The sequence below is a fragment of the Vidua chalybeata genome, chromosome 10 (genome assembly GCF_026979565.1).
Source record: "Vidua chalybeata isolate OUT-0048 chromosome 10, bVidCha1 merged haplotype, whole genome shotgun sequence".
Lineage (NCBI taxonomy): Eukaryota > Metazoa > Chordata > Aves > Passeriformes > Viduidae > Vidua > Vidua chalybeata.
The window spans coordinates 14,960,457-14,987,446 of NC_071539.1; the positions used below are offsets into that span (position 1 = coordinate 14,960,457).

At 39.0% G+C, this 26,990-nt stretch overlaps 2 protein-coding genes across 6 annotated transcripts in view; both read left to right on the forward strand.

Moving 5' to 3' along the window:
• The first annotated feature begins 1,666 nt into the window (after positions 1–1,666).
• Positions 1,667–26,486, forward strand: GK5 (glycerol kinase 5). Of its 4 annotated transcripts, none has more exons than XR_008432515.1 (17): positions 1,667–1,814; positions 2,881–2,974; positions 5,973–6,048; positions 6,468–6,561; positions 7,560–7,691; positions 8,706–8,781; positions 9,398–9,459; positions 9,548–9,621; positions 9,936–9,996; positions 11,087–11,213; positions 13,822–13,926; positions 16,268–16,353; positions 17,126–17,229; positions 18,580–18,639; positions 20,868–21,001; positions 22,093–23,679; positions 25,468–26,486. XR_008432515.1 is itself a non-coding variant. In XM_053951311.1 (16 exons), the coding sequence occupies exons 1-16, from the start codon at positions 1,683–1,685 to the stop codon at positions 22,227–22,229; spliced, it is 1,554 nt and encodes a 517-aa protein (XP_053807286.1). In that variant the 5' UTR covers positions 1,667–1,682; the 3' UTR covers positions 22,230–26,486. The 4 variants fall into 4 exon arrangements, 1 of the variants encoding a protein (XP_053807286.1); XR_008432516.1 differs by having other exon boundaries at positions 25,596–26,486; XR_008432517.1 differs by lacking the exons at positions 22,093–23,679; positions 25,468–26,486 and adding an exon at positions 19,210–19,331 and having other exon boundaries at positions 20,868–20,948.
• Positions 25,611–26,990, forward strand: part of TFDP2 (transcription factor Dp-2) — a 52,625-nt gene continuing 51,245 nt past the window's right edge. For both annotated transcript variants that reach the window (XM_053951312.1, XM_053951316.1), the window contains exon 1: positions 25,611–25,637. The gene's annotated coding sequence lies outside the window, so the exon portion shown is untranslated. The remainder of the gene's footprint in view (positions 25,638–26,990) is intronic.

A 26,990-nucleotide genomic window follows, 5' to 3' on the forward strand; every position in this document is an offset into this window, starting at 1 on the left:
AGCCTCTCATAAATTAAGCAATTTTAATACATGCTCTCTGTGACTAAGATTGTGTATGCATTGACACTTTGCAAGTTGGTTCAGGTTATCTTTTTCCACACATCTAAGTTTTTTGTTAACATATTAATCAGAATTTAAGATCTGCAAGAACAAATCAACTTTACATGGCCACTTCCATGCAATCCAAAGGGTATGTGTTTGTTATATTAGGAGCTTGTGAAAGACAAAAAGTAACCTGCATCCATTTTGCTTTTTAAGTTTTGCTTAATCTTGCAGTGAGGCAGGCCCTGCTTGTATTGATACTGTAAAAACACAAAGGATCTCTAGATGCCTTTTTTTCTTAAAGCTTCTTAATTTTTGAATGTTTGGAGAGGTTTTAGCCTTTTATACCAGTTACACATGTTGAATCTTACTGAGGGAGCTTTCATCATAAGTTTTAAGTAATTATTATTATTATGCTGTTAGTTTTGATAAATTAGTTTGAAGGAAAGTACTCTTCATCAGAATCTGAAGTAGTTGGTACCTCTCTGACATACATCTATTAGCTGTATGTCAAGAGAAAGTCAAAGAGAATAAAAAGTCAAAGAGATTGTGATTTTGTAATGTGTTGTTCCTTACAGAGGAGAGATAAAGCAGTTGTTTCTTGGCTTTCTCTTTCATGTGCCTTCACTACCCCGTGATCTGTACCTTTGTCCCAGTGACCTCTGTGACTGCCCATGTCAGGTGAGAAGCCTCTTCTTAATGTGGCTTTCAGTGTCAGTAGTATTCCTGGTTTAAAGATCCAGTAATGCCAGACTTATATAATACTGTTCATAGTGCAGGTTTTTTCTAAGAGGGGCCAAACCAGAAGTGCAAGGAGAAATACTTTGTGTGGGGTTTTTTTTGGGATTTTTTTTTTCTTTTTCTGCTGTAATTAAATTAGTTAAAACTAAATTACTAACTCTTCTGATTACATTTGGGTTAAAATGAAGTTCTATTGGTACTGGTTTGGGGTTGAGCTTTCTGAATTTTATTGGTTTACTGTTAATATTTCTGGCTGTTTCTGTTTAAAAATTACCACCCCATCTAAGGGCAATACGGGAACATTTCTGTCACTAACTCTGTTTCAGCAGTAATTTTAGATGCCGTTCCCTCTGTAAAGCAAACTGATGGCACCAGTGAATTGCTGCAGATCATGAGTATGTGTAATTTGTTCATTGATACTCAGTGCCTTCAGTGACAAATCCCAGGAGAAAACACCTCTTTTAGTGTGAGGAGAAGTTGGGGTCGGACACTGATGGCGGGGGGGTCACCATCGCACCGTGGGCATCTCTCCCAGCGGCGGTCGCTGAATTCAGCCTTTTAGAAAAGCCCTTAACATTTGGTGTTTAACTAAAAGCCTTTTCTTAAGTGCATGTGGTGGATTTATGTAAAGACGGCACAGACGCGTTCTTGCTGTGTCCGTGGGATCCCGGGGCCGAGGGCGCGGCCTTCCCTGCGCGGCGGGCGGGGCCGCACCGCCCGCGCTGCTCCCGGGCCGCGGCCTGCCCCGGCCGCCCCCGGCGGGCGCCACCTGCCCGCGCGGCGGCCCCGCTCGCTGCCCGCGCCCATAGGCCGCGGGAGCGCCCGCCCCCGGCGGGCTGTGGCGGGCGCGGCCGCTCGGCCGCCCTCAGTCCGCGCTCCGCGCCGGGCCGCGCCGGGCGATGCCGTGCGGGCAGCCCGACAGCGGGGCCGCCCCGGCGCGGTACGTGCTGGGGGTGGACGTGGGCAGCACGGTGGTGAAGTGCCACGTCTACGACCGGGCGGCCGCCGTCAGGGGTTCCAGCTACAGGAAGGTGAGTGCGGGCGGGTTGCGGGGCGCGCCCCCGGTCCGGAGCCCGGCCGAGCGGCGAGAGCAGCCGGGGACAGCACCTGTCTCGGGAGCCGGGCGGGGCCGAGCTTGCTCTCTCTGCCCCAGCGGTTCCGACCGGCGGGCCCCCGAAAGGCTGCGGGGGTTACCCGTCGGGGCTCGGCGTGGCCGGCGTTCGCAGGCTCTCAGCCAGCTCGGCTGGTCTCAGTGTGCGGGCATCCCCTGAGCCAGGGCGGACAGGAGCGGCTCCGCCTCCCGGGGGGTGAAAGGAAACCCACAGGCCTCCTCCCCCGCGGGACCGCCGTAGCGCTCACCCCCTCCCACCTTTCCCGGTTACCTTACCTTCGGTCACTTATCGACTAATCTCTGTCTGAACAAAACCACTTTTGTTAGTAGGGCATATCTGATTTACTTTGGACTTAAGGTTACACGCGTCCGGTCATGTAACAGCACTATGTGAAAAAGTGCCAACTTTAGAACATTAATTTCAGGCTGCTTTTGGTTCATACAGCTTGTGATTTTAGGATCAAGGCAATCTCCAGAATTAACTGTTTTTACTGTTACCTGTTGCAATGGAAAGCTTGCAGTGAGGAGAAGTGTAAGAAATCTGATGGATTTTGGAGATGGAAGGGGCTGCTCTCGGTGGAGCTGACCCTCCCTGACGCTGGAAGCTCATCTGACAGGTGATTCCTGGCCTGCTGTGCTGCCACTGAGAAGCTCAGAGGCATCGACGTCTGAATTAAGCAATGCAGCAGAAACGGCTTTCTGAGACACCTGCTTTCCTGTTTGCAGCTCTGGAAGGGGTTTTACAGGTTCCTTTATTCCAAGAGGTTTGGGCTTCCTTATTTCGAGGGGTTTGAGCTTCTTTATTCCCCCGGAACAGAGGAGGTCTTCTAGAGATCATACACCCATGTTGAGCAATGTTTTAAAAGTTACACTGTTGTTTCTACTCTTACAGGAGATTCACAAAATGAAGAACAAAACAACCGAAATTCAAATGTATTTGCTGATTTCTAGGGATCATAATAAAACTATTTGTGTTTCCCGAACAGGTAGAATCACTTTATCCTCGTCCTGGATGGGTTGAATTAGATCCTGAAGTGCTGTGGAGTCAATTTATTGGTGTAATAAAGGAGGCTGTACAAGGTAAGGGCTTAAATTTTGAGAAATTACTTATTTATCAAAATTAGTGAAGTTAGTTACTTGGATAATAAAACTATTTTCAGCTAGTACTGAAAATCATCACTGGGCACAGGACTACAACATGCTTTAAGGCCTATTAAATCATTATGTAAATTAGGGTTCTTCAGTTACCTTTTTCCTTTCATGGGGGCCAGATTAGGATTGAAGTAGAAGCAATGTGAATACTTGATTTATGCATCAGTGCCAGCACTTTGTTGCTCCAGCTCTTTGTATATGCATCCTTCCCCAGTGTCTGTTCCTCCAGATGCCTCTGTGCAGGAACAGAGAGCAGGCTTGTTCCCCTTCCAGTGCCCCATTGTTCTACCACCACTGTGTGAGTGAGAATGAATGCAGGATGATGCAGAGCTGGGCTCACTTGATTGCAACCTGATATTCCTCCTTTTCCCATTCAAACTTCAAGTGGTTCTTACCATCCTATTCTTGTATTTATGTTCTTTTCTATTTGTACTTTAGCCTAAAACTTCCTAGTGCTCCACACACTGAATACATATAACTCCCTTTTCTGACAAACCTCTGGTGGGTTTTTTCCTCCCACTTTTCTGGATGCTGCTCTAACCTAGCTCTTACTCTCTACAACTCTCACAGCTTTCATAATAATCTACCTCTAGTGTTCTGCCATCCATCCTGGATCACCTATGCCATGTTGATGCTGTGAACCTGTCAGCTGGACCCCAGCTTGCCTTCCCAGAGTGCCCCAGCCTCCTTGGCCTGTGTGTGCACATTGCACTCTTTCATTCAATTCATTCAGTTCCTCCTGTTCAGCCCTTCTTGCTTGGTCTCATGTGTTGCTCTGCCTTCAAACATGGCTCATAGCAAAACTGCTTGTCCCTTCCTTTGGAAGGCTGCCTAAGGATCAGGGAAAGTAAATATCACCAGGTGTAAGCTGAAGCTGATTATTTTGGGCTCTTGGTTTGTTTTGTCAGCAGCCACAACTCTTTGGTCATGAGAACAGCAATGCCACCTCAACCCCCAAAGACCTTACTGTCTTCCTTCATTTCCATTCTGTGGGACAAGTCAGGAAGCAAGACTTTTCAGCTAGTTTTAAAAAGGGAAGATTTCCTTGTGGCCAAGCTGCACACATTGTTGGCAAGTCATTTTTAAGTGGGTGTGTAAGCATAACTCAGAGTGCTGTCAAAAGAAGCAATGCCCCCCCCCCCCTTTTTTTACAGAGTTGTTTCTAGTCTAGGGCAGCTTCCTGAGTCAAATCACTGTCCGGTTATTTATGCCAGCAGAGCTTCACCAATGTTTGTGCTGACGCAAGAGAGGGTGTGGTAGCAGGGGCAGGAATGACTGTCTGGAAGCAGAAGGAGCACAGTGACACTTGGGTCTGCTGGGCTTGCGGAGCTAAACGTGTGATTCCATGCACGTGTGCATGAGCTTCTGTAGTTCAATAATACCTAAAGGTGGAAGCTTCTGGCTGCACAGTCCCACCTCTGTCTCTTACTGTGCCAGTCCATCCAAAAGACAGAGTAACTGAAAAACATCCATGTTTGTCTTTAGGTTTGTTTTTGTCTGTAGTGGAAGTTAGCTCCACTTACGTGGGTGTCTGGAAAGCCTGATAGCTGACACAGGGAAAGTGGCGGGACCATGTGGATTGTGGAGATGGGAAGGAGTAACACATGCCAGTAGTCCTTAGTGAGCTGTGGAAGTGCTTGAAAGCTGTGGCTTTGCCTGAAAAAGAAATAGTGCTGTTCCCAGGCCACCCACTCCCAGGTCCTCCTCCCGTACCCTCCTGCTACCAGCAGCACTTGTGCAGCAGGTGGAGCAGGTTGCCTTGCGAAAGCACTGGTTTAATTTACAGCTGATTGAGGAATTGATAGCACTGCTGGCAGGAATGCAAGGACCCAGTGTAAGGGGAAGTGCAGAAGCACACATAGAGTTGGGTAGCACAGGATATGCCCTTTCTCTGTGAAACCCCTTCTTTAATTGTCACTGAGAGTGTGCTGGGTGTAGAGTCTGCAGAACATGCTCACACAAATGAGTAACTTTGCACGTGAAAATTAACATGGAACACGTTTGAGCAAGACCTACTTAACCTGTGATTTGTTCAAGGAGCTGGATTGAGAGCCCTTCAGAGTAACAGTACTTAGGGTGGGTAGTCTGTCATTTAAGTGGAATTTTTTTATGTGTATTTTCTTAGTGTAATTTTGCTTCTTTAAGTATGGCTGGAGGTAATTAGCAAGCTGACCAGAGTTGCTTTGAAAATAGCTATGGACATATTTAAGTATTTACACTTATATTAGAAAAAATGTTCTGTAACAGTTACTTGAAGGTAAGATTTCACAGCAAAATTGGTGTATATCCAAATGTACATTTTTGTACTTCTGACTTTAAAGTATACTTTGTTGCATTCAGTGGTACCTGATTTAAGCCAATTCTTTCTTAGGAATTTTGAAACATTGCTTAAGAAGTATTTAAAGTGAGACATCATTATCAAAGTGATACAAAAAGTTATGGTGTATTCATATTTATCTATTTACTGCCTGCAGGATCATTCTAGTTTTGTTTCTTTATAGAAATTCTTTCCCCAAGTCTGTAAAGGTACTTCCCTTGATGCTTTTGTTAACATTCATCCATGTGAAATACACATTTTAATTGATTATGTGGGCATATGTAATCTGCCTCCCTGTCTCTGGGATTGTTCATATAAAGTATCAACAGGCCTTTCAGAGGGTGGAAAGGGTCCATGTGCCACAACTGCTTTTGCAAAATTACATTGGTTTGTTCATCTGCTTTGGAATCAATTATCTGACTCAGAGCTCTCTAACGTTTCTCTGCTCTTAACACTTAGTCGAACAATTTGTAGAGAATTATATTCTCATAAACTATTATTTTCCTAAGAATTCCATAGGTTTTATAGTTATATTGAAGAAGTTATATTTTTGTTTGCTTCTCCAAATAAATGCTTTTTTTGTGATTGTCATTTATTTTCGTTTTTTAGCTGCAGGACTTCACATGAGGCAAATTGCTGGTCTTGGCATCTCCACCCAAAGAGGAACTTTCATTACATGGCACAAGTATGTATGTTGTGTGTTCTGTAAAATGAATTTGTACTCATTTGTGTTCATAGACTGGATGGAAACAGGCTGTACAAGTGTTGAACTCAAAAAGTAAAATTTGTCAAGTCACTCATGTTCTCTTGTGTTTGCACAGCCACACCTTAGAGCAGTTCAGAACAGATCCTGAGTGTGTGGCCTCTTTGTTATTTATGCATTGGAAGAGATGAATACATACGTATTTTTAATTCTGGTGAGAAGTCTGACACTCCAAACATCTGTGTGCCGATTTAATAACTCCTCAAATCCACCAGGAGGATATGCTGTTATTATAGGAACTGACCTAGTGTTTATTGTCCTGATTGGAAATGGTGAATAATGTTGAATGTTTTGGGCAATTTGTGTTCTCTAGCTTTAATTGTTGAAATACTGTTTTTCAGGAGGACAGGGAAACCCTTTCATAATTTCATAAGTTGGCAAGACTTAAGAAGTGCTGAACTTGTGAATTCCTGGAATAACTCCCTTCTGCTGAAGGTAAAACTGTGCTAGTCTAGATACTGCTTGGATATATTAGAGCTGTTTAACTTTTATGACAAGTAAGGGCAATATATGGAATACTGCAGGTGTCCTGTTCACATGGTGATGTGATTTGCTATGGCCGTCATTTAACTGAGCAATAAGCATTTAACAAGAGTAATATTAGCATGGAAGATAGTTCTGAGAAAAAAGGTTCAGTACTGGTAGCCTAAAGTAATTATTATGGGAAAAGATACCTATAGGTCTAAGGCTCATTTTGTTACTTTTTAGTCTGTTATATTAAAACATTGCATGTTGACACCACTACAGTGTAGATTGTGAATGTAGGTAGGTCTGGGTTGGAAGTGGTTTGGGCTTTTGGTTTCTTGGCTTGTTTTTTTCATGTACCCTTTGCTGAGATTATCTATAGGAGGTACATTTTATGCTGTTTGTGGCTTGTGCTTCATACCATTAGAAGAGAAAGATTCGCTCTAAGTGCAAAAACAGGAGTTATTTTTCCTCTAAGTGAAAACTAACCATCACAGTCACAATAAGAAATTAAATTATTGGGTTTACCAGTTACTTCTTTTGTGCAAACTTGATTAATGCTTAAATTTTGGTAAATCTAATAAGTCATGATTGAGCCTGTCAACTGTAAGAGAACTTCCACTGGAATAACAGTGTGTAATGCTGTCAGCCACATCAAGCATTGTACTCACAGAGTGACCAGTGTTGTCAGTGCAGAGCAGTGGCTGTCAGTGCTCCAGCAGAAGGTGCTAAAGCAGCTTTGCTTAGTGCAGCTGCTCTTTCCTGGGGTGTGCATTGCAGGAAGGCTGTCTGTTGATACGAAGATCCTTACATAATCCTACTCAAGGATCCTCTAAAGGAGTTTTAGCTTTCTGAATCTAATCTCATGTCAGCAGCTTTCATCTGTGTTGTCATCCTTTAGAGATATTTGATCAGTAACCTTTAAAGGGCAAGATTAAAAATTAAGTAACTCTTTTCTTTTGAAACAGGTAATCCATGTTATTTTTACAGTGCTTCATTTCTTGACTGGGAATGATCGATATTTGGCACCCAGTTTTCTTACTTTTTCAACACATCAAGCTTCTATGAAGTTGTCATGGGTTTTTAAAAACATACATGAGGTAAGCTGGAGAGGGAAAAGCAATAGGTTTGTTAAGTCATAATAATGGCTTGTGACTTGGAGGTGTTCAGGGCCAGGCTGGATGGGGCTTCGAGTGACCTGGTGTAGTGGAAGGTGTCCCTGCTCATGGCTGTGGAGTTGGAACCCTTTAAGGTCCCTTCCATTCCAGGCCATTCCATGACTCTGTGACTATTGTTTCAGTTTTGTCTTGCTTGTTCTTCTCAGAAGAACCAGAAAGGACTTTTTCTGTGTTAATGTTCAAAGCCTGTCTACCTAAATAGTAACTTACATTTGTACAAATTTTTCCTCTCATTCTGGAAATGTGTCATAGTAAAAAGCTTTCTTCATACATAAGCAACATAATAAAATAATCTTATTTCACTTGATACATTTATACAGTTAGTGATTGTACTTTGTTTTAAAGCTGTTTGCCCTCTGGTTTTGCATTATGATTTTATTTATTTTTAGTGGAACCTCTTACCTTTCCACTCTGCATTATGCCAGTGTTTTGCAGTTTCACAAATAATACCCTGCTCCACAATTCATTTTGCATTTTTGTGATTTGGAGAATGCATGTGGAGTAACTTGTGCTGGATTAATCTAGTGCACTAATGAGCCCTGAGCTATGTACTGCTATATTCATTGCTCTAACACTCACCATGCAGGACCTTGTTTTCTTTATCTACCACTCTTTCACCACTGTTACAATTGTGACTGTAAGTTTCTTTTCATAAGGCTATGATGCCCTTACAGTAGAGGATTAGTTGCTTTTCTTTCCTTAGCAACAGCTGTAAGAAAGTGTTCTTATTTTCTGTTAAGAGCATGAACTTGTAGGATAATATTAGTTAAATAGCCAACTCAGCCTTTTTAGAAGAAAATTTTACAATAAGAAACTTATTATCTGAGGACATTCAGATTACTCATGAAGACAATAATAAAATAAATCAATAAATATGCTTCTCTTAATGTACCCTGTTGTAAATACTTTTTTTTTTTCCATGTATTTTTTTCCCAGGCTGAAGAAGCTGCCAAAAAAAACAACTGCTGCTTTGGAACGGTTGACACATGGTTACTGTATAGATTGACTAACGGTAAACATTACAGTTTCTCTTAAATATCAGTAAAACACACTGGAATCTAAGAAATTATTTTCATTACTTGTCATTTATCTCTCCTAGAATTCAGATACTTTTTTTGCAATTTGTGCTTTTGTATATTCAATAAAAATTGTAATGTATTTACTGTTACAAAAAGAACTGCTGAATAAATTATTCTTTGGGCCTGCCTGGAAGGGAAATATTTATTCCGTGTAACCAGCCTTCTAAATGTATAAGATTTAAAGAGGACTAACAGAGCTAATTGGTGTTGATTGAAAAAAAGTACCTGTGAAGGCAAAAGAACAAAGAATTGTTAAAAATGTGGAAGAATTACAAGGTTCAATCCTGAGGACTGATGCCTGAGGAGTCAGATTATGATTGTGATGCAGTTGATGTGATGCTGTTGGCTGTTCTAGACAGGTTTATAAGAGGAAATAGGGTAATTAATCTGTGCACAGTACAGTGAGCAGGTAAAATCTCTGTGCTCATTGTATCATTGTGATTTTGCTCATACACACTTGATTTATATTTCATGGGAGTCAGTGAGATGTTTAAAGAAACCTTAAATATTTGGATGTCTAAAAATCTTTGTTCTCTCTTTTCATGCTAGGTTCTGTGTATGCTACAGATTACTCAAATGCCAGTTCTACAGGCATTTTTGAACCCTTTACGGTATGTGCTGTTCCCAAAGAATGTTGTTGCTATTTATTGTGCTTCACAGACAGTTGCTAATGTTTTTACTTTTTCCATTTAATTTCAGAAATGTTGGAATCCCACTTTGTGTAATCTACTTTCTATTCCAGTGTCTATTTACCCACCAGTGAGAGACACAAGGTAACTAGGAAGGCATAATTAAAAGAATATGATAACTGTTAAATTAATTGCTAAATTAATTATGATTAAGAAATCCTCAATATTCTGCATAGGCCAAGTAATACACACAAGCACAAAAAATATTTTTATATGCAGTTATACCTTATATTAAAAGTATACAAAGTCCAAAACTTTTTTACTGTGTTTCTTAAAGTGATAGTTATAATATTTTCTTTAAAATAAGTCTTTACCTTTTATGTGTGATCCAGATCCAGGCTATATGTACCTAGATTTCATTTTAACAAAAAGGTCATTTTAATGTGATTTGTTTTAAGCTTCAACTTTGGATCAACTGACGCTGAAATATTTGGGGTACCTATTCCAATAATGGCAATGGTAAGTGAAAATATTTTCTTAAATCTGTGTATTTATACTCTCTTTGGCTTTGATTTAGTACTTGCTTCTTTCATTAGTATTCTCTATTGATTCTGTGTGACTTAACTACAATAGAATTGATTGTTGAATTTTTCTCCAAAAACCCAGTCTACAACCTTAAGGGGAAGGAGGAGAAAGGAACAAGAAGGGATTTCTAGAGGTTGAGGTCCACTAAGGTTGTGTGACTAAATGATTAAGTACTTAATGTAGGACTCTAAGCTCTGGTAATGTGTGTCTGGCTTAAAATCAGTTGTTCTGTATAAAGTTATGCAAGAGTCCATTCTGGCTTGACTTCAGTAAGAGCAAACAACTGTAAGAGTATTTGTTAATAGATCCACTTGTGGTACCTTTTATCCCTTTTTTATTTTTCACTAAAAATAAGTGGCAAATAACATATGCTTTCCTCGGTAGTTAGAATTTGGATAAGAAAACTTAAAGTGATGATTTGGAGTAAAATCTGCTTGAATTGAGCTAAATGAAAAAATTGTCCCCTAGCTAACATGAATTTGTCTTGATTTAAAGTAATGTGGACTAAATCTAGCTGTAAATTTACATTTTCACCAATGCAAAAACATAAGTAAATACATTTAATAACCATAATAATGGTTGAAAAATGGAGCATGGAATAATTCGGTACAGAGGGGGTATCAAGGAAAAGAAGGCAAGACCTCAAAGCTTCAACTTTCTACTTGGAGAAAAAGGAATTCAGGCCAAGCTACTCTGTTCTGCTCCCTGGGATTGTAAATGCCTCGTTTATCCTTGCTAAATATTAAACCACAAAATACTTCTTTTGTTTCCATAATGTTTTCCACTGTTGCAAGGAGTCCTACAGACACTTCACATTGTGAAGCCTGGTGTAATTTGATGCCAGTGATAAGTCTGACTCTTATAATGGCCTGCAAATGCTTAAGAAATTGTAAATGAGTCCTCTCTGAATGCTCAGTTCCTGAGTGGTTACTTGTATTCAGAACTCCAGAGCCATTTTCAAACCCAGTGTGGCAGGTTGGTAGTCGGTAGCTGACTTGTCCCATTGTTTTTGTTGGATTGACAGGTAGCTGATCAGCAGTCAGCTATGTTTGGAGAATGCTGCTTTCATCCTGGAGATGTTAAACTGACGATGGGAACAGGTGGCTTCTGGAATGTGAATACTGGAGAGCATCTCTTTGCATCACGGGGAAGTAAGACAGGGAAATTTTGGTTTTAGGGGATTTTATTCTTTCAGCTGTTCCTTGATAGCTGTTACTGCTGAGGATACACAAAAGAATAGAACAGGGCTGTGCTTTTCCTTCTGTCTATAAGTGTAGAAAAACACCTTGGTAGTTCTTTCAGAAGAGAAGACTGTGGAAAATTGTAATTAGCAATGTAAATTTTGGTTATCCTAAAGTAAGCTTCTCAGGAAGAGAATTTAATTAGTAATTATATCTGCTACCTGCATCTCTCCTGTTTTTTTTTTTTTTTTCCTTCACTTGTTCTTCATAGCAGTATTTTACAGGATAGGAGAAAAAAGGGGTTGGTCCTCTGGCTTCTCACATCAAAATGTTGCAGTGAATCATTGCAAGTTCCTCCCCTTGAGCCCTTATGCACTGAAGCACCTGCAGTAGCACAGGGTTAGAAGTTGTAAGTTTTCTTGTAAAATGGGCTCCCCAGTGTGTTTCTAGTGTTTAAAACTTTGTCATTCTGAACATCTGTGGTCTGTCAAGTAATTTGTCAGAGATAGCTATTTGTCAAGAGAGCAAACACTGAAGATGACACTGAAATAAATTTGCCTACACAGTCTCGCTCTGTCGTGTTTTTAAAGAGTTACTAATTTCAGGATGTCTACTGCTTAAAATGGCGTGGGACTGGGAAGGAGGACAGCAGTGTGATAAAGAGAATTTTACCACCTCAAGTCTTGAAGGACCTTGGCAAATACTTGAGATGTGTCAGAACTGAATAGCATAGACATTGAATTTCCTATGAATGCAAATGCTTTTTATGCTAATTAATTATTTCATTATTATGATATTTTTACTTAGGAAATACTACATATATAGTCTGTTAAAATATAATAGCAAAAAACACACTGTAAAGTTTTTCAATTTAGGTATTGTAGTCTGATAGGAGTAACAATTTTCTAAGGCAATGCTGTGAAGTTTTTACTGCTTTAGGCTGTTACTTCTGTTAAAATTATTTTCCCTGTGTTCTTTGGCTGTCATGGTGTATGGTTAGTGGGACAAGTTAAGTGCCTGGCTTTCTTAGTGCCCTGGGCATGAAATGTAGTATGTTCAATCTTTAAAGCTGACATATGTATTTAAGACTGCAAGATGAATCCCTGCAGCATCCTTGTGCAAGCTGTTCATTAGCTGCTGTTCTAGTTTCTAGTCTACATTTAGCTCCTACATATAACAGTTAAAAGAAAACTAAAGTAGTTTCTTCAAGAGCAGCCCATCTCACAATTCAATGATGGAATCATGTTGTATAGGTTTAAAGCTACATCTGGTAGTCTGAGGTTTCTTAATACCTCTGGTCATGCCAAGTGTCATGGGGATCCCTTCCCTAGAGGTAGGATTATGTTACACTCCTACAGACTCTGGTGTGAGCATCTTTAGGGAGGCCACGTGATGGATGGATGTCCCTGTCCCTAATTAGCTGCTCTTCTTGAGGATCTTTGGCTTAATTAATTTTTTGGGCTTTTTTTCTTTGAGACTCTACCTTTGGTAAAAAATAAAAAATTTCAAGGGACACCTGCATGGATGATCTGGAGTTATATATGTTGCATTCCCCTTTCAAGAGACAAATACAGATTTTAATCAGTGCTGCTAATTGTTTTATATTGTAAGCACTAGAGTGCCCCCAGTACTAACACGAATTTCTGCAGTTGCACTGGTACTCCCATGGAACTCATTTGGACACAGGCAAACAAACTGGAGATGATTCTGTGAGGAACACATATATCAGCAAAGTCACTTTGAGAAAGCAGAGAGAGCCCCTAGATCCTTCTGATGCTTTTCAGGTCATTATAATGGTACACTGGGACTCGTTTACCTTTGTTGCATTACCCGTGATCTCTGAGTCCTCAGCAGGGCTCCAGAAAGTACAGGCACTTTGTTCACTCCAGCAGTTACTGTGCTTGATTGGGTGAGGTTGTTGCAGTGACCACTGACTACTTGGGTTCTTATCTAGTGACCTGAAAAGCCATTTCTCTAGCTGAACTGCGGGTAAAACTTGTTTTCTTTTTTGCTTTCTCTGTGAGGAAGCATTGCATATTAAACAGGGAATTAAAAAGTACACCACTTTCATTCTCTTCTGTGAATAAGATCTGTGCTCTAAGTTTGTGTTACTTTTTTTGTGTGTATATGTCTGTTTCAGTTTTATGTTTCCCATCTGAGAGCCAAGCCTTCATGCTTTATGTTTTGGGTGAAAACACTTTTCCTTTTTAGAAACCATTGGGGAAAGTTGGATGGACTTAAATAGAAAAGCACTGATAAATTTTTAGGTATGCACAATCTTCTATATAAAAAAGAAAAGCAGGCACAGATAGATCTTCAGTTTAAAGGTGCTTTTTGGTAATTTGGTAGCAATTTTTTTAGGTTATCTTTAGTCTAACAACCTGTTGCTCAGTTCTGTTGTTATCCCATCACTAAAGTTTTAAACAACACATTTAACTTCTACCGGTGACTTCTTTAGTTTGAATTCTACAAAGGAATTGATATTTTTTAGGTGGATTTATTGTGAGAAATGTTTGTATATGTTTTTCTGGAAACATTTATTTTAACTGAATGTTTTGTTTCATGGAAAATAATTAAGGTCTTTATCCACTGATCGGTTGGAAGATTGGGGAAGAAGTTGTTTATTTAACTGAAGGCTCTATATCGGACGTGGGCACTGCTGTAAAATGGGCTCTGGATATAGGTAACTTCTTTCATTTTATTGAGAGTGAAATATATAACTGCTTAAGAAGCTGTTTTATGGGCTCATAGTTGTGTCACTAGATTTGATTTTATTGTTCATAATTGAAGGAAGTAATCTTCATGCTTTGGACGGCAGAAATGCACAGTCCTTTTAGTAGGCACTCTGCTGAGGGTGTTTGCTGCAGGGAGTTTGGTTTGCACAATCATCTTCTCTTCAGTCTCTGCCTCAGGCCAACTAGGCTTTTATTTTCCTGAAACATTTTACTCCTCACTTGCTTTTGAGAGGTTTTGAGCTGTACATCTCATAACTAATAACAGGTTTGATTTATATGAAAATAACATGAAGAACTTTGCAAGTAACTGTTGCTTCACATGGAAGTAATGTACCTTTTGGCTGTTGTTATTATTTTGCAATGAAAGGTTTTGCATTCCAGTTTAATGACAGACTAAGAAAATACTACCTCTGTAGTAGCTGATGTTCAAACCTACTGATTATTCATAGGACAACTGTTCTCAGTATTCTAATTAGAACTTCAACATTTACTTGGCTTACTTAGAAATGTAGTACATTTTTTCCTAGGATGAGAAAAAAGTGATTAATATCTCAAACTTTGGACTTTCTAGGGAGGGTTTTCCTAAAGTGTAACTCACCACAAAATTCCACATTTCTTGAAGCTGTCAGCTTTAGGTGCATGTGTACATCTATATGCTCTGGTATGTCCCCCTAAGGGTTAAGTATGACCCAGATTGGTCCTCACATCTTCATCCAACATTTGACTAAGCCTAGAGAGTAACAGCCACAAGGCTTTGGAGGAAATTACCCAGTTCAGTACACAGTTCAATGCTGCAGACTCAAGTGTCAGTGCTACATATATAAGCTTGCTACTTCAGATTCCAAAATTAAAATGGGTAATTATCCATATGGAACTTATCTGTACTTAAAATGGGTATCATTGGTATATGCAGAAGTATAAAGGATTTTTAGGTAGTCAGTAGTAAAATGATCATGACCTACAGTTGCTAACATAGGAAAAAAAAGGGGGGAAGTTTTAGAGATGGGATAAATAAAAGGCTAGCTGCTTTAAACTCTGTAACAAGTAAGGCCTTTATTTTCTGAAAATATTGTTGCAGAGAAACAGAATTCAGAAACTTTTATCAGCTTTAGAGAATGGAAAAACTTTAGCTCTACAGAAGGAGTTGGGCCAAAACACAAGGTAAGCTAATGGCCTCAATAAGGGTGGTGAGGCTCAACATGGATGAAGATGAGACACAATAATGGTAAAGGTTTGGAAATAGTAATTTCTGCAGCAAGGCAAACTTAGTTTAGTGGATTTCTTTTAGTGGAATCCCATAACTTCTAAGATTTTTGAAGTAGTAGTAGTTTGTGGAATTTCAGCATGAAGTCAGTCTTACTTAATTTTTGATTTTCTGTCCTGGCATAGAGGTACTATATGTATAATTCAGTCATAGCAAAGACAACAAGAAGGAAAAAATGTGGTTTAGGTTTATTAGTCTGAGCACAGTAGAATCCATAGTTTTCCCACAAATTCATAAAGGTTACAAAGGTAAATTGAAACTCCTGATAATTTACCACGGTGGGCTTTTCAAAGGTAAGTTGAGCTAGATTAAATTAATTTACCTTTAATGGGAAAATTCACTTTTTTAGACAAGAAAAAGCAACATCTCTCATGTACAGAAGACCTCTAGTCTTCTGTAAAATCGTGTTTTGTGGCCACATAAGGACATCATTAGTTAGAATTGTGGAAGAGAGATGTTAGTACAAGAATTGCATGTGGGTGAAGAACAAGCTAAAAAGGAATGTCTGTAGAGTTATGAAAGGAGTCATCTGGCTGGACAGAGAATAAAAGTAATGTCTATCCAAGAGGCATTATTGTGATAAGAGGTGATGTATTACCTTATATTTTATCAGCACTCAGTATCTTTACAAGTGACACATGAGTATTAAGGACTTTCTCTGTAGTTAAGTGGTTGGACTGACAGTAACAACATGGGGAGAAAAAGGATGTTCTATGAATCTAAGGTTTTAGCACTCTTAGGTGCCATTATCATTCTTAATTCCCATTTATGTCTTGAAGATTAAAAGGCTACAGCACAGTAGATAGGAGAGGATCCTTTCGAGTTTAGCCTTCATCTGAATAGTTTGGGATTATTGATGTGACTGATGGACATGAAATAGAGGAGAAGAGATTGTCTCCCTTAGAACATGTAGTTTGAAAATACTAAAAAAGGAGTAGTCTCACTCTAGATGTTTTTCTCTTAGTGAGACAAAATGAAGAAATTGAAGGAAATAATAACATTCTACAAACTGTGTATCTTTACAGAACTTTTCACCAGTGTAGATGAAACAGCAGAAATGGCACAGAGGACTGCTGATTCTCAAGGTGTTTGTTTCATTCCAGGTTTGCAGGTAAAAATATTATTAATAAAATCAAGATTATATTTTATTAACCCAATTAAAATTAATTTTTACATTTTTAAAGGTAATAATTTACATCTTATCACAGTATTTATTCTGTACTGTTGAGGTTCTTATTGTCTGCTCATCACAATACATCAAGGCCATTGTCATATCAGAGTAATTAAATGCCATTCCTCCCCTTGAGAAAAACCAAATATGAAAATCGGTGATGGACAGGTAGACTAAATTATTTTCCCCTGGTAGCACAGGCAATGCCTGCAGTGACAAAAACCAATGTCATAGCTTTTTTGCTATGAAGGGAAGAGCTTTCATTGAGACAATACTTCTAATCACTGTTCTAAAAGAATTTATTTTATTCTGCCTTTTTTCAAGGTGTAGGTTGTAATTCATCAGAAATCAGAAAAATGTGTGTGAAATCTTGTTAGAGAACAGCAATATCAGCAATATGAGCGTGCCCTGTCCTAGACAATTGGTGTACATTTTAAATGTATTTTAAAGGGAAATTGTGTGGATTAGTCTTTTTACATTTGTCTGATTTGGAAGAAGTTACTTAAACATTTTGCTGTTGAAAGAAGCAATTTAAGCTGTTTGCTGAGTAAGCTAAAATAACACTATATACCTCTTACATATTGTTCTCAATTTTCTTCTTTCACTATGCTGCCTGTAATTGTCGTAAGTTATTTTTTTCTTACTCTTTAACTTCTTTCACAAAAGCGTACAAATACTATTCACTGAACTCATGATGACATCTTTTCTGCAGGTTTCTGGGGATGACCCATATTTATGTGCCTCTTTCATGGGGCTGAAACCTTCCACTAACAGAAACCATCTTGTTCGAGCTATATTGGAATCTGTAGCTTTCAGGTACTGCATGCTAAATTATCTGGCTTGTATTTCCTTATGTTTGCTTTTATTTAGATCATCAGTGTTAAATGGATACATAGACTTCTGCAGTTTGTACAAGACACTACTGTTACACTGGAAAGGACTTCCAGCTGCTTCCTTGTTTTTTAACACTTTACAAATAAATTTGTGTATATTTGTTAGTTCAGAGTTTTTCTCATTATTAACCACATAGAGATTCTGAAATAATGTTGTTTTCTGCATGTTTTAAAAGTGTTTTCTGTTTAGAGTTTGTCCTTCCTCTCCTGACAGTGTTTTGTCAGAAACTGTAGTCCTCTCCAGCTGTGTTTAAAGTATCCTTGAAGCTGAAAGCTTTATATCAGCTTTTGTTTAAAGTTTGAAATTTTGGTGTTTTATAAAACAAAGTAACAGGCCTTTTAAACGTCTTAAAATATGTGAATGGTCAGCAGCTTCCAGATCTGTGAAGACTAAAGATGCCACTGCTGGTCACTGCTGATACTACATCAGTATGTCACTGCTTTGCCAACGCCCAACATGCCTCAAACTGGAGCTGAGCATGGATTGAGCCTGGCTCACACTGCGCTGTGGCCAGTTAGGGAGCGCTGATGTGATTCCTTCCATGTAGTCAACAGCTTTGCTTTTGATGCCTTAGAGGCATCACTTTGGGCATAAAAATCTCCTGCAAAGACCTCAGAAAAGATGTCTGGAGGAGGGCAACATTCTGAATTGCTGCAACTGGTTTCTAATGCATTTTCCTTCTCCACTGTAAGCCTGAACATGAGATGCAGTAATTTCTGAGCTGACATATGGCTGTCTTGAAAAGGATGTTAAGGGATGTTAAGAATTCATCTATCTCATTCAAATACTGCATACAAATAACTAGAAAAAAGTAGAGATCCTTTGTGTTTAGATTTTCTCCCATTAAATGAAATGGTTTCAGAAAAATGTCAAACTTGAAGGCTTCAGATATTCCCCTTACAGAATAGCTGGATAAACACCAGTTAGCACTGTTGGCCTACTTTCCTCACTCTAAGCCACTTATGTCAACGATTGCATCTCTAGAAACCTATCAGTAACTTTCAGTGGGAAAAATGAACCTTCTACAGTGACTTGCTACAGAATGGGCCATGATTTAGCCACACTTTGCTTTTGTAACAGTAACAAAGACCAAACATCAGTTTCAGTGGGTTTGGGTTTTTCATTTATGCATTCTAGAAACTTTTCAGCTATTGCAGCTGTTCTAACAGAACTGAGGCCTTTCTTGCCTTCCATTTATTTTCTGACTATGTAGATAATGAAAACACTTTATGGAATATATAATGATTAATTCAACTCAATATTTTTTTAAAGAAACAAACTGCTTTATGATATCATTGTGAAGAAGGTGCACATTCCTCTTCGAACTATTCGGTAAGTTCCCCGTAACTCTTAAATTAGATATATGAGAGTTTGATTTTAAACAGGTTTGAGCTTTATTATGCATTTTCTCTTACTGTAAAAATTCTGCTGTTCAGAAGTAGATGATTTCCAAGTCAAATGTTAATATAACTGAGGCAGCAGTAGAGTCTACCTACAGCTATTGGCCTTGGTGATTGTTAGTGGGGAAGTAATGAACTGCTCTAATTATTAGAACAAAAATTAAAAAGAAGGCATATCCATGTTTTCAGGTAGCACTAGAGTGCATACAGCAATGCCTACCACAAAGATCATTCTACCCTTTGACATCATTCTTTCATACTGACATTTTCTGTGTTGGGTCTTTCACAGACAATTTTTTGAAGACATTGGTTAAAACTGGTTCTATTTGTGAGGGAAAGAGGGAGATTAGTTTTAGAATTCAATTGTTAAGACATGGGTTTTGCTTTAGTCTTTGAAGAGCCATATAAAATTTAGTGAGGTAACTGTAATCCCTAGAATATGCTTGCACAACATTTAGCTGAATTAAACATTGCTAGAAGAGCACATTTCACATTTTGATAGGGACCTTCTCTGAGTATACCAGTTGTCTGAAGCTCCAGCCCTCTGAGGCTCAGAAAATTCTGCAACAAAATTCCTCCCTCGGACAGCCAGGGGTCAGCATGGCACTGCAGTCAGGAGCAGAGGTGAGCGTTCCCATCCCTCCTGTGCCTCTGCAAAGGAAGAACAGACTGGCAGGCATGTCAGAATCAGACTCTCAGTGGGAAAAAAGAAAGAGTACAGAAGTGGGAGGAGGTAAAAGTTTTTGCTTTCCATCACATAGTGGGAGAGAGTAGGCAAAGGGGAAGAAACAGCCAGAGGTGGGGGTTTAATGAAAAGATGAAAAGTACCAGAACTTTGATTACTTAGGAAGCTTTTTAACATAGAAAGTTGCTTTTTAACATAGAAATTTGAAAAGTCACATTAAAAGTGCAAACTCTTAAAAAACTCTTAAAATATGGGAAGTATAGAAGTATAGCCTAGGGAGCATTAGGCTTCTGATTCCATTTACATTGCAATATAAACCTTAAATTGTATGCTCTTGTTATTTTATATAGTGTCTGTATTACTTAACTAAAATCAGTAGCAATTCAGCTTGTGGATTAAATATTAAAACATAATGAGACACACACAGTGGGGTTCTCAGTAGGGTTGCAGACTGCTCTGCCATCTTTACTTCTGCACATCTTTTGCATCTGTCAGTTACCTTTGATTTTTTTGTTGTTGTTTTTATCCAATAAATGTATTAATTCCTTTTTTAGCTGTTGTCCTGTATTCCTTGTTCCTTCCTGGTCTCTGGGCATTGTTTTCATTTGTCCTCAATGGGTTCTTATTATTTCTCTTTGCTTGTCTAACCATCATCAAGGAGAGCACAGAGAGAGAGCCCTAAGCTTTAGCCGACATGTCCTATAACTAAAGAGTTTTATTACCTAACACTTTCTATAGCAATAAACACTAGAGGTCTTCTCTGCACCACATTTGATAGAACATCAGCTCCATACATGGCTGGTATTAGAGTACAAGAGCATAATGAACCTTCTAGGACATTTCAAAGATAGGTTTTTGTTAGAGTTATTTTGTTTGCAAGAGTAATTACTTCAAAATCTCAGATGATTTAAGATCAGCACTGATAAGTTCTCATTTTCTCCATTAAATTGGTCTCAAAGTAGGAAAATAGACAGATGGAAGCCTCATTCTGAACTTCCTGTTAAAAAGAAGCAACTCTGAAGGCATTTTAGCTAACTAATATAAAGCTTTGGTTTTAAGGAAAACAGTACTTCTCCAGATCTGAGAACACGTGAAAGGGTTTGTTTGGTGTAATGGTTTTGACTGTTGTCATCTTGTGGTGATAACTATGTAAAGGTTCTGTTATAAACCCTAATATTTCAGCCAAGAGGATGTATAGTTTTAAAAGACAGAACTTTCAGAGCTTTTGATAGTGTCCTGTGTCCCCGTCTGCCTATCATTCCTCTCCAAGTTTATAAACCATTTTTTCCTTCTTTTTTTTTTTTTTTTGGCACCTTGTTCTGTCCTCTAAATTTACCCATAAAGTGGAAATACATTTGTGCATGAGTGACAGGAAGATTTATGCATAAGTGTGAAATACCAAACGTTGTTTTATGAAATGCTGGCAATAAGCACTTAACACATTTTTTTAACTACTTCTTTCTTTCTCCCTATAGAGCTGATGGAGGTGTCAGTAATAATAGTTTTGTCATGCAGATGACATCAGATTTAATTAATAAGAAAATAGAAAAACCTGCAAATGTGGAAATGTCTAGTCTTGGTGCAGCTTTTCTAGCAGGCCTTGCTTCAGGTATGTAGACATTAAAAAGGCTTTATTTTCCCCTTTATAATGCATGTTGTAAATACAGTAGAAAAGAGATCAGACTGAAAAAGGGCATAACTTCAAATAATTGTAACCCTTCCCCCTAAAGGATTACTTTGGCCATTTTTGTGAGAATCTAAGGTAAATAGTGTTTATGTTTCTCTGTACCATTAGAAGGATGTATTACTAGAGAAGAATATGAGCCCTGTCTTTGCTGCCTCCCCTTCCTTGAGTCAGACATTCCATGTCCATTCCATAGTGGTGCTGCCTGGGTGCTGCTTGCTGGGGATGGACCATGTGGCCAGGGAGCCACCGTGCTCACCTGCAGCTCTGTCACTCCCACTGAGGCTGTGTCCTGTGCTCTGTGAACACAGCCTTTATCCTTTGAGGCTTTCACAGGAATGGAAGTACAAATTAATAATTAACAGGAATACCAGTTCTAGTCACACAGAATTGTTTCATATTGTTAACAAGACTGAAAGCTACAAACTCTTGATGGTTTTGCTCAATATGCACCTACAAAACATGTTTTTGTTGAAGTGCTTTGATATGTAAATAACACAAATGAAGGTAAAAATTATATGCTTGGGTAAGACTTACTCAGCAATTAAAAGTGCAAGAAAGTTGAGACCCTTGACAGACAAGAATGATTTAATAACATAGACAGATAGGAATCTGTAACACCAGCTGTTTCTTGCTATTGATGCAATTTTTAAGACAGTAGGAAAGCAGCTAAGTCTTGGTTTCTGTGGCCCTTCTTTGTTGAGAAGGACCTGCAACCAAAAGCACTTTGTGGATGAAACCTAAGGGAACTTCAGTATACCAGAGCTGTTCCTTGGAAATTGTCCCAGTTAAGCAGATGCGCTGTTGTCAGGATTCCAAACAAGTGGATCCTACTGGAAAGGATTTTCACAATATTAAAAATATGCTTCCGTCTGAGAAAGTTGCTGGTAGAGTAAAAAGAAAAGCTGTCATTATTTCTTACTGTGTTTCTGCTTTGGATCTCTCGGAAATAGATTAAAACAACTCAAAAATAACATATTTGCAGTTGGGCTGGAAAATGAATTTTCTGTTTATAGGATTTTGGACAGATAAAAAACAACTAAAGAAGCTAAGGCGAATAGAAGCAGTGTTTGAGCCCCAAAAGGATTCAGAGGAATACAGACCTGCTATGGATGCATGGCTGCAAGCAATGAAACGCTCACCACACTGGTAGAAATTTGTATTTTAATTTTAGAATAATTAAAACTGTTTAATTATTATTTTATAACATCCTGACATTAACAGGATAGCAAAAAACCATAACTGGAATTTGTGATGGTGTGTGTGGTATTTCAGTTCCCCCCCTGCTGCTGGATTACTTACCATAGTGTAATGAACCTTCCCATCATCCCCGTGGCAGCTGTGGTCCAGCTGCAGCATTTGTGTCCCTTCAGTGACCTCCTCTGGGTGGCCCAGCTGCTCAAATCCTACCATGTACTGCCCATGGCTGTTTTAATTGTGATGGGTTTTTCACTGAGCAACTCGCCTCCCTTCGGATCTTTAAAATCTTGCGTATGTTCACCATCAAGGAAGGGTAAAAGGCACATTTACTCCCCTAGGCATTGCTATGAAACAAAATGATTGTTGGGGCTGGGTTATGAGGAATTCTATTGCATACAAAGACATTGTTTTGGTAGTAGCCTGTTACCACCTTTTGGTTGACACCAGGCACTGTGATCACGTTATTTGTGCACTAGATCAAGATGAAATAGAAAAGTAAATAGGCTTTCAACACTCCATTTAAAAAATCCAGGATGTTTGTAGCTGATACTTTGTAGCTAGCTTGTAGCTCAATTCTTAAAAATTTTATAAAGACCAAAAGCAACCTTATCTGGAGTGGCCAGCACAGATACATTAAAACTAGTTCAGGTATGCTATCTAACTTGTAAATATCTGTACTGTTAGTATCTTTAAGGCCATTTTTAAATACTATTATTATTAGCTAAAAGGGAGTAAAAAGTTTATTTTTGAAGCTATAAATTACTTTTGTATTTTTTAAACAAATAAAATATAATTAAAGAAATGTGTAGCTAATTATTCTTATATAATTGCTTATTTCTAATATTAAATTATTGTAATTTTCTCAGGATTATGTGTAAATCAGCTTCCAAAATGTAAAATGATTAAACATTTTAATTTCAGAATAATACCAAGTTCAAGCTGTGGGTGATGTGTATTCCATAGACACTGGAGATAAGAAACGTTTATAGATTTAACATCATTGAATGAGAGCTGAAGAACTATAATTCATTTTCTTGTGCTGATACACAGAAGGTCAAATCATACACCATTTCCTTAGTTTCCTTCAATCATGTACCCTGAGTTGGAGCATCTCCTCTAGCTGTGTTCAGCCTCCATGTCATTTACTTGTCAGCCTTAGCTTAACGTGCCATTTTTCTTGATCTTCTGTTACATTCTGCCCTTCAACCTGTGCTACATCTTGGCAATTTTCTTTTCTCTGGGTATCTTTCAAATTCTCCTTAACCTTCTTTAATGTGAATCCTTAAATGAAGCGCAGAAGCAAGTGTGTCTGCTGAATTCTAGTAATATGCCAGGCTGTAGTGCCAAGACTCCAATATTAAGTCCCTCAAAGAGATTCCCTCCACTCCTCCTTCTGCTGTAAGGTAAGATTCTGCAGTTACAGGATATGTGAAACAACTGCTTTGCTCTAACACCTGTATTCAGCTTGGGACTTTCCTCTGTCATCACAAAGTCACTGCTCAAGAAAATGTTCATTAGCAAGAAGGTTCTTTCTCCAAGGCCAAGCAGAAAGGCTTTAAGTCTGGCACTCTGAGCAGAAGTTTGTGCCTCAGTCACTGTTATTCTACATTTTGTTCTCACTGAGGGGGTTTAGTTTGATCAACATCTGCTTGGGTATAATGTCTCCCTACTGCCCATTTGTTGAAGGCTCCTTGACTTCGGTTCTCTTGATAGCCTGGAGGTTTTGCTGGGCTGAGCAGGCAGTGTTGCAGTGCTCCCAGACAGAGCTCTAACGGGAGTTGAACCCGATTCTGTTCAAATCACTCTGCTGAAGGCAACTCTGCACCATGTGCCTGATACTCCCCCTTTATGTGGTGGTGGTTTTCACCCTGGCAGTGGTACAACTAGAGAGAGAGAAGATACCCGAGACATTATATAGTCCTCTTGCTCCAAGTGGTGTCCTAGAGGACACACTCTGGATAACCATTTTACCATTGTCACTGTTTACTTGAAGCAGGAATTTAAGCTGTTTTCCTTTCACTAACCTAAAATCTACAGCAGAGAAACTTCACTACAAATTAAGGATGTGGAAAGGCCTTGGTGTATTTACCAGCTGAACCTTTCAAATGGCCTGCAGAGTTGTGAGTTCTGTTGTGGAGAGGTTCAAAGTAGGGAGTCAGGCTCTGAAACAAGAGTGCCTGAATATCTCCCAGGATGGACCAACCTTTGGAGATAAGAGCATTTGCCACAGCTTGTGACATGAAGTTGCCCAAAGACTGAGCAGACAAACTGACATTTTGAAGAAATTTGATTAGTGATCAACACCTCTTTTGCAAGAAAAATTGATTTTACTTCCCAGGAAATCCTTAATGCGATGTTATCTAAAAGTGGTACCTGATAATTGATTTGAAATAAGCTTTAGATACATTTTTACAGGTGCTGTGCTGTCTCAATTTTTGTTGCACAGAAGGGCATTAAAACCAGTTTAGAACCTCACTCATACTAACTTTTATTTGAAATATGACAGCTTTTACTGCTGTCTTTTTGCTTGTATTTAATTTTTTTGTCTCAAGGTTGTTTTCATCAATTTGGAAAGTATATGCAATTTTACATTTTCTATCAGCTGAGTTTAATAGTAAAGGTAACAATACAAAATTACAAATATTAACTAGGTTACAGTTTTGTAATTTTAAGATACTCAGTTGAAAATTAATATTGTACATGGGACTGGACAGCAATGCAGCTGATTGGCATGTGAAGATTGGCAATTCAGTTGAGATGTGTTAATGATCTCTGGGCATTCTGCCTTCACAGATCCCACCATGCTGATAGTAGATAACGTCGTATCAGTTTGGCAGTTGTATTGTTCATAACATATAGTCCTCGTAAATATGTGGGGACTATGTGGCTTGAAAAATTATGCCTCATAACAATCTTTCTATTGTTGGAGGAATCTTGCTTCTATTAGATTAATTGTTGTATATCAAGGGAAAGGGCAGATGAAAAAGTCTTCAGATAGTTGAAAATAATGAGCAGCTGTACTAATTTTGTTACATAGCTAAAAAAAAAATCAAGTCAGCTGTGTTAAAAAGCTTACTGTAATAAACTTAACCAAGATTTTTGAGTACTGTTTTAAGCAGTATTTTCTGCTCTACTCTAACAGCTAATCTTATGTAAAATTAATTCAGTTGCTCTCATTTGTTTTTAACAAGAGCATTTAGACTTGCTTTCCTGTCAGGAGAAAGTAAAAAGAGCAAAATACTGAGTTGCTGAAAGCCTGCTACCTTCTACTGGCATAATCTCTGTAGCAAGATCCTTCAACTAGTCCCACTGTTTCCAGGATCAGGGCACAGCACAAGAGGCTCACCAGTTGAAGAGAAAGGTAAGAACCCTTTCCTGCCAGTCAGTGGGATTGTGTTACTGGTCTGAGCTACAGAGTACAATGGTGTGAGCCCCTCCTGAAACAAAGAGGTGACAATCCTGCAGGTGAGTCGGGGAATATGGCAGTGCTCTGCCCCAGAAGCTGGGAGTGTGTTAGTTTAAGGCTTTATGGGGAGTCAGGGCAGGTTGAGCAGGAGAAAAGGGGGTGGTGGTGGAGGGGGAGCCTGTTTTAGGTTAATGTTTGTGCAGGTTATCACAGCAAGGGCTGTGGGCTGGCAGGAAAGCAGTAAAACTGGCAAATACTGAAAAGTGCTGTATTATGAAAGGGGAAAGAGGTGGCATCTAGGAGGGATCTGACTGGCCAGGGGGAGCAAGGTGGTGTTCTAAAGCTGAGACATCGGTGGCTTCTGGAGGGACACACGAGAGCTTCCTGCAGGGCAGGCATAGCTGCTCAACTCACCTTAGCATGTCTAAGAAAACCCAATTCTAAGGGTTTTTTTTTTCAATGCAGCCTTCATTCTGGGGTAAAATTTGGGATTTGTGAAAGTTCTGAAAGAACTGTGTATTGGTTTAGAATGTTATGTAAGTAGCATACTTAACTCATGCAAGTTAGTCATTGTTTTACCACCTTCAAACTCAATAGTGTGTGTATATATTTAGATGTGTGTATATAGACTTAGTCTGCAGTTTGCTGTTGAAAGCAAATGCAAACTACAGCAGTGACCTTCCTTCTGTTTCTCTCCATGGGGGTTAAAATGGCTATTTTTCATGTTGATAATCAGTTTCAGTATCTGACTTCAGCTCATCAGTGTTTCTTGCAAATAAAGAAAATAAACCATTGAATCAAAAAGAGATCTGTGAAGCCAAGGTGTCTTTATTGAGGCTGGGTTCAAGTATTTGTTTAGCTGTGGTAACTAATAATAGTGCAGTAAACCAGCCAATCTGGTTGCTTCTCGTTTGCTTCCTTTTGAAGGTAGTGTGTGCCTTCTGCACTTCTGCCAGGGCGTGTGTCAGATTGGTGGTTGTGGTTGTACCTGTTAGAGGGGACTCCGAGAGAATACACGATTGTTTGCATATGTCTATTGCTTTTGTGAAATGTATCTTGCATAACACTGCCAGTATTGATAAAAGGTCTTGGTACAAGTTATGGAAGTGTTTTTTACAGGATGAAAAGAAACTAAAACCACAATCTGCAAATTCCTAGGCACATGCAAGATTTTCAGTCGCAAACTGCCCCATTGAAAGAAATATAAAGGTCTTGTTTGCTAATATTGCTAATACTCCTTAGACTGACACTTAGGAACTCGACTTTATAGGCTGAACACTTGGTTTTTTGATGTTACTTTCCTTTTTA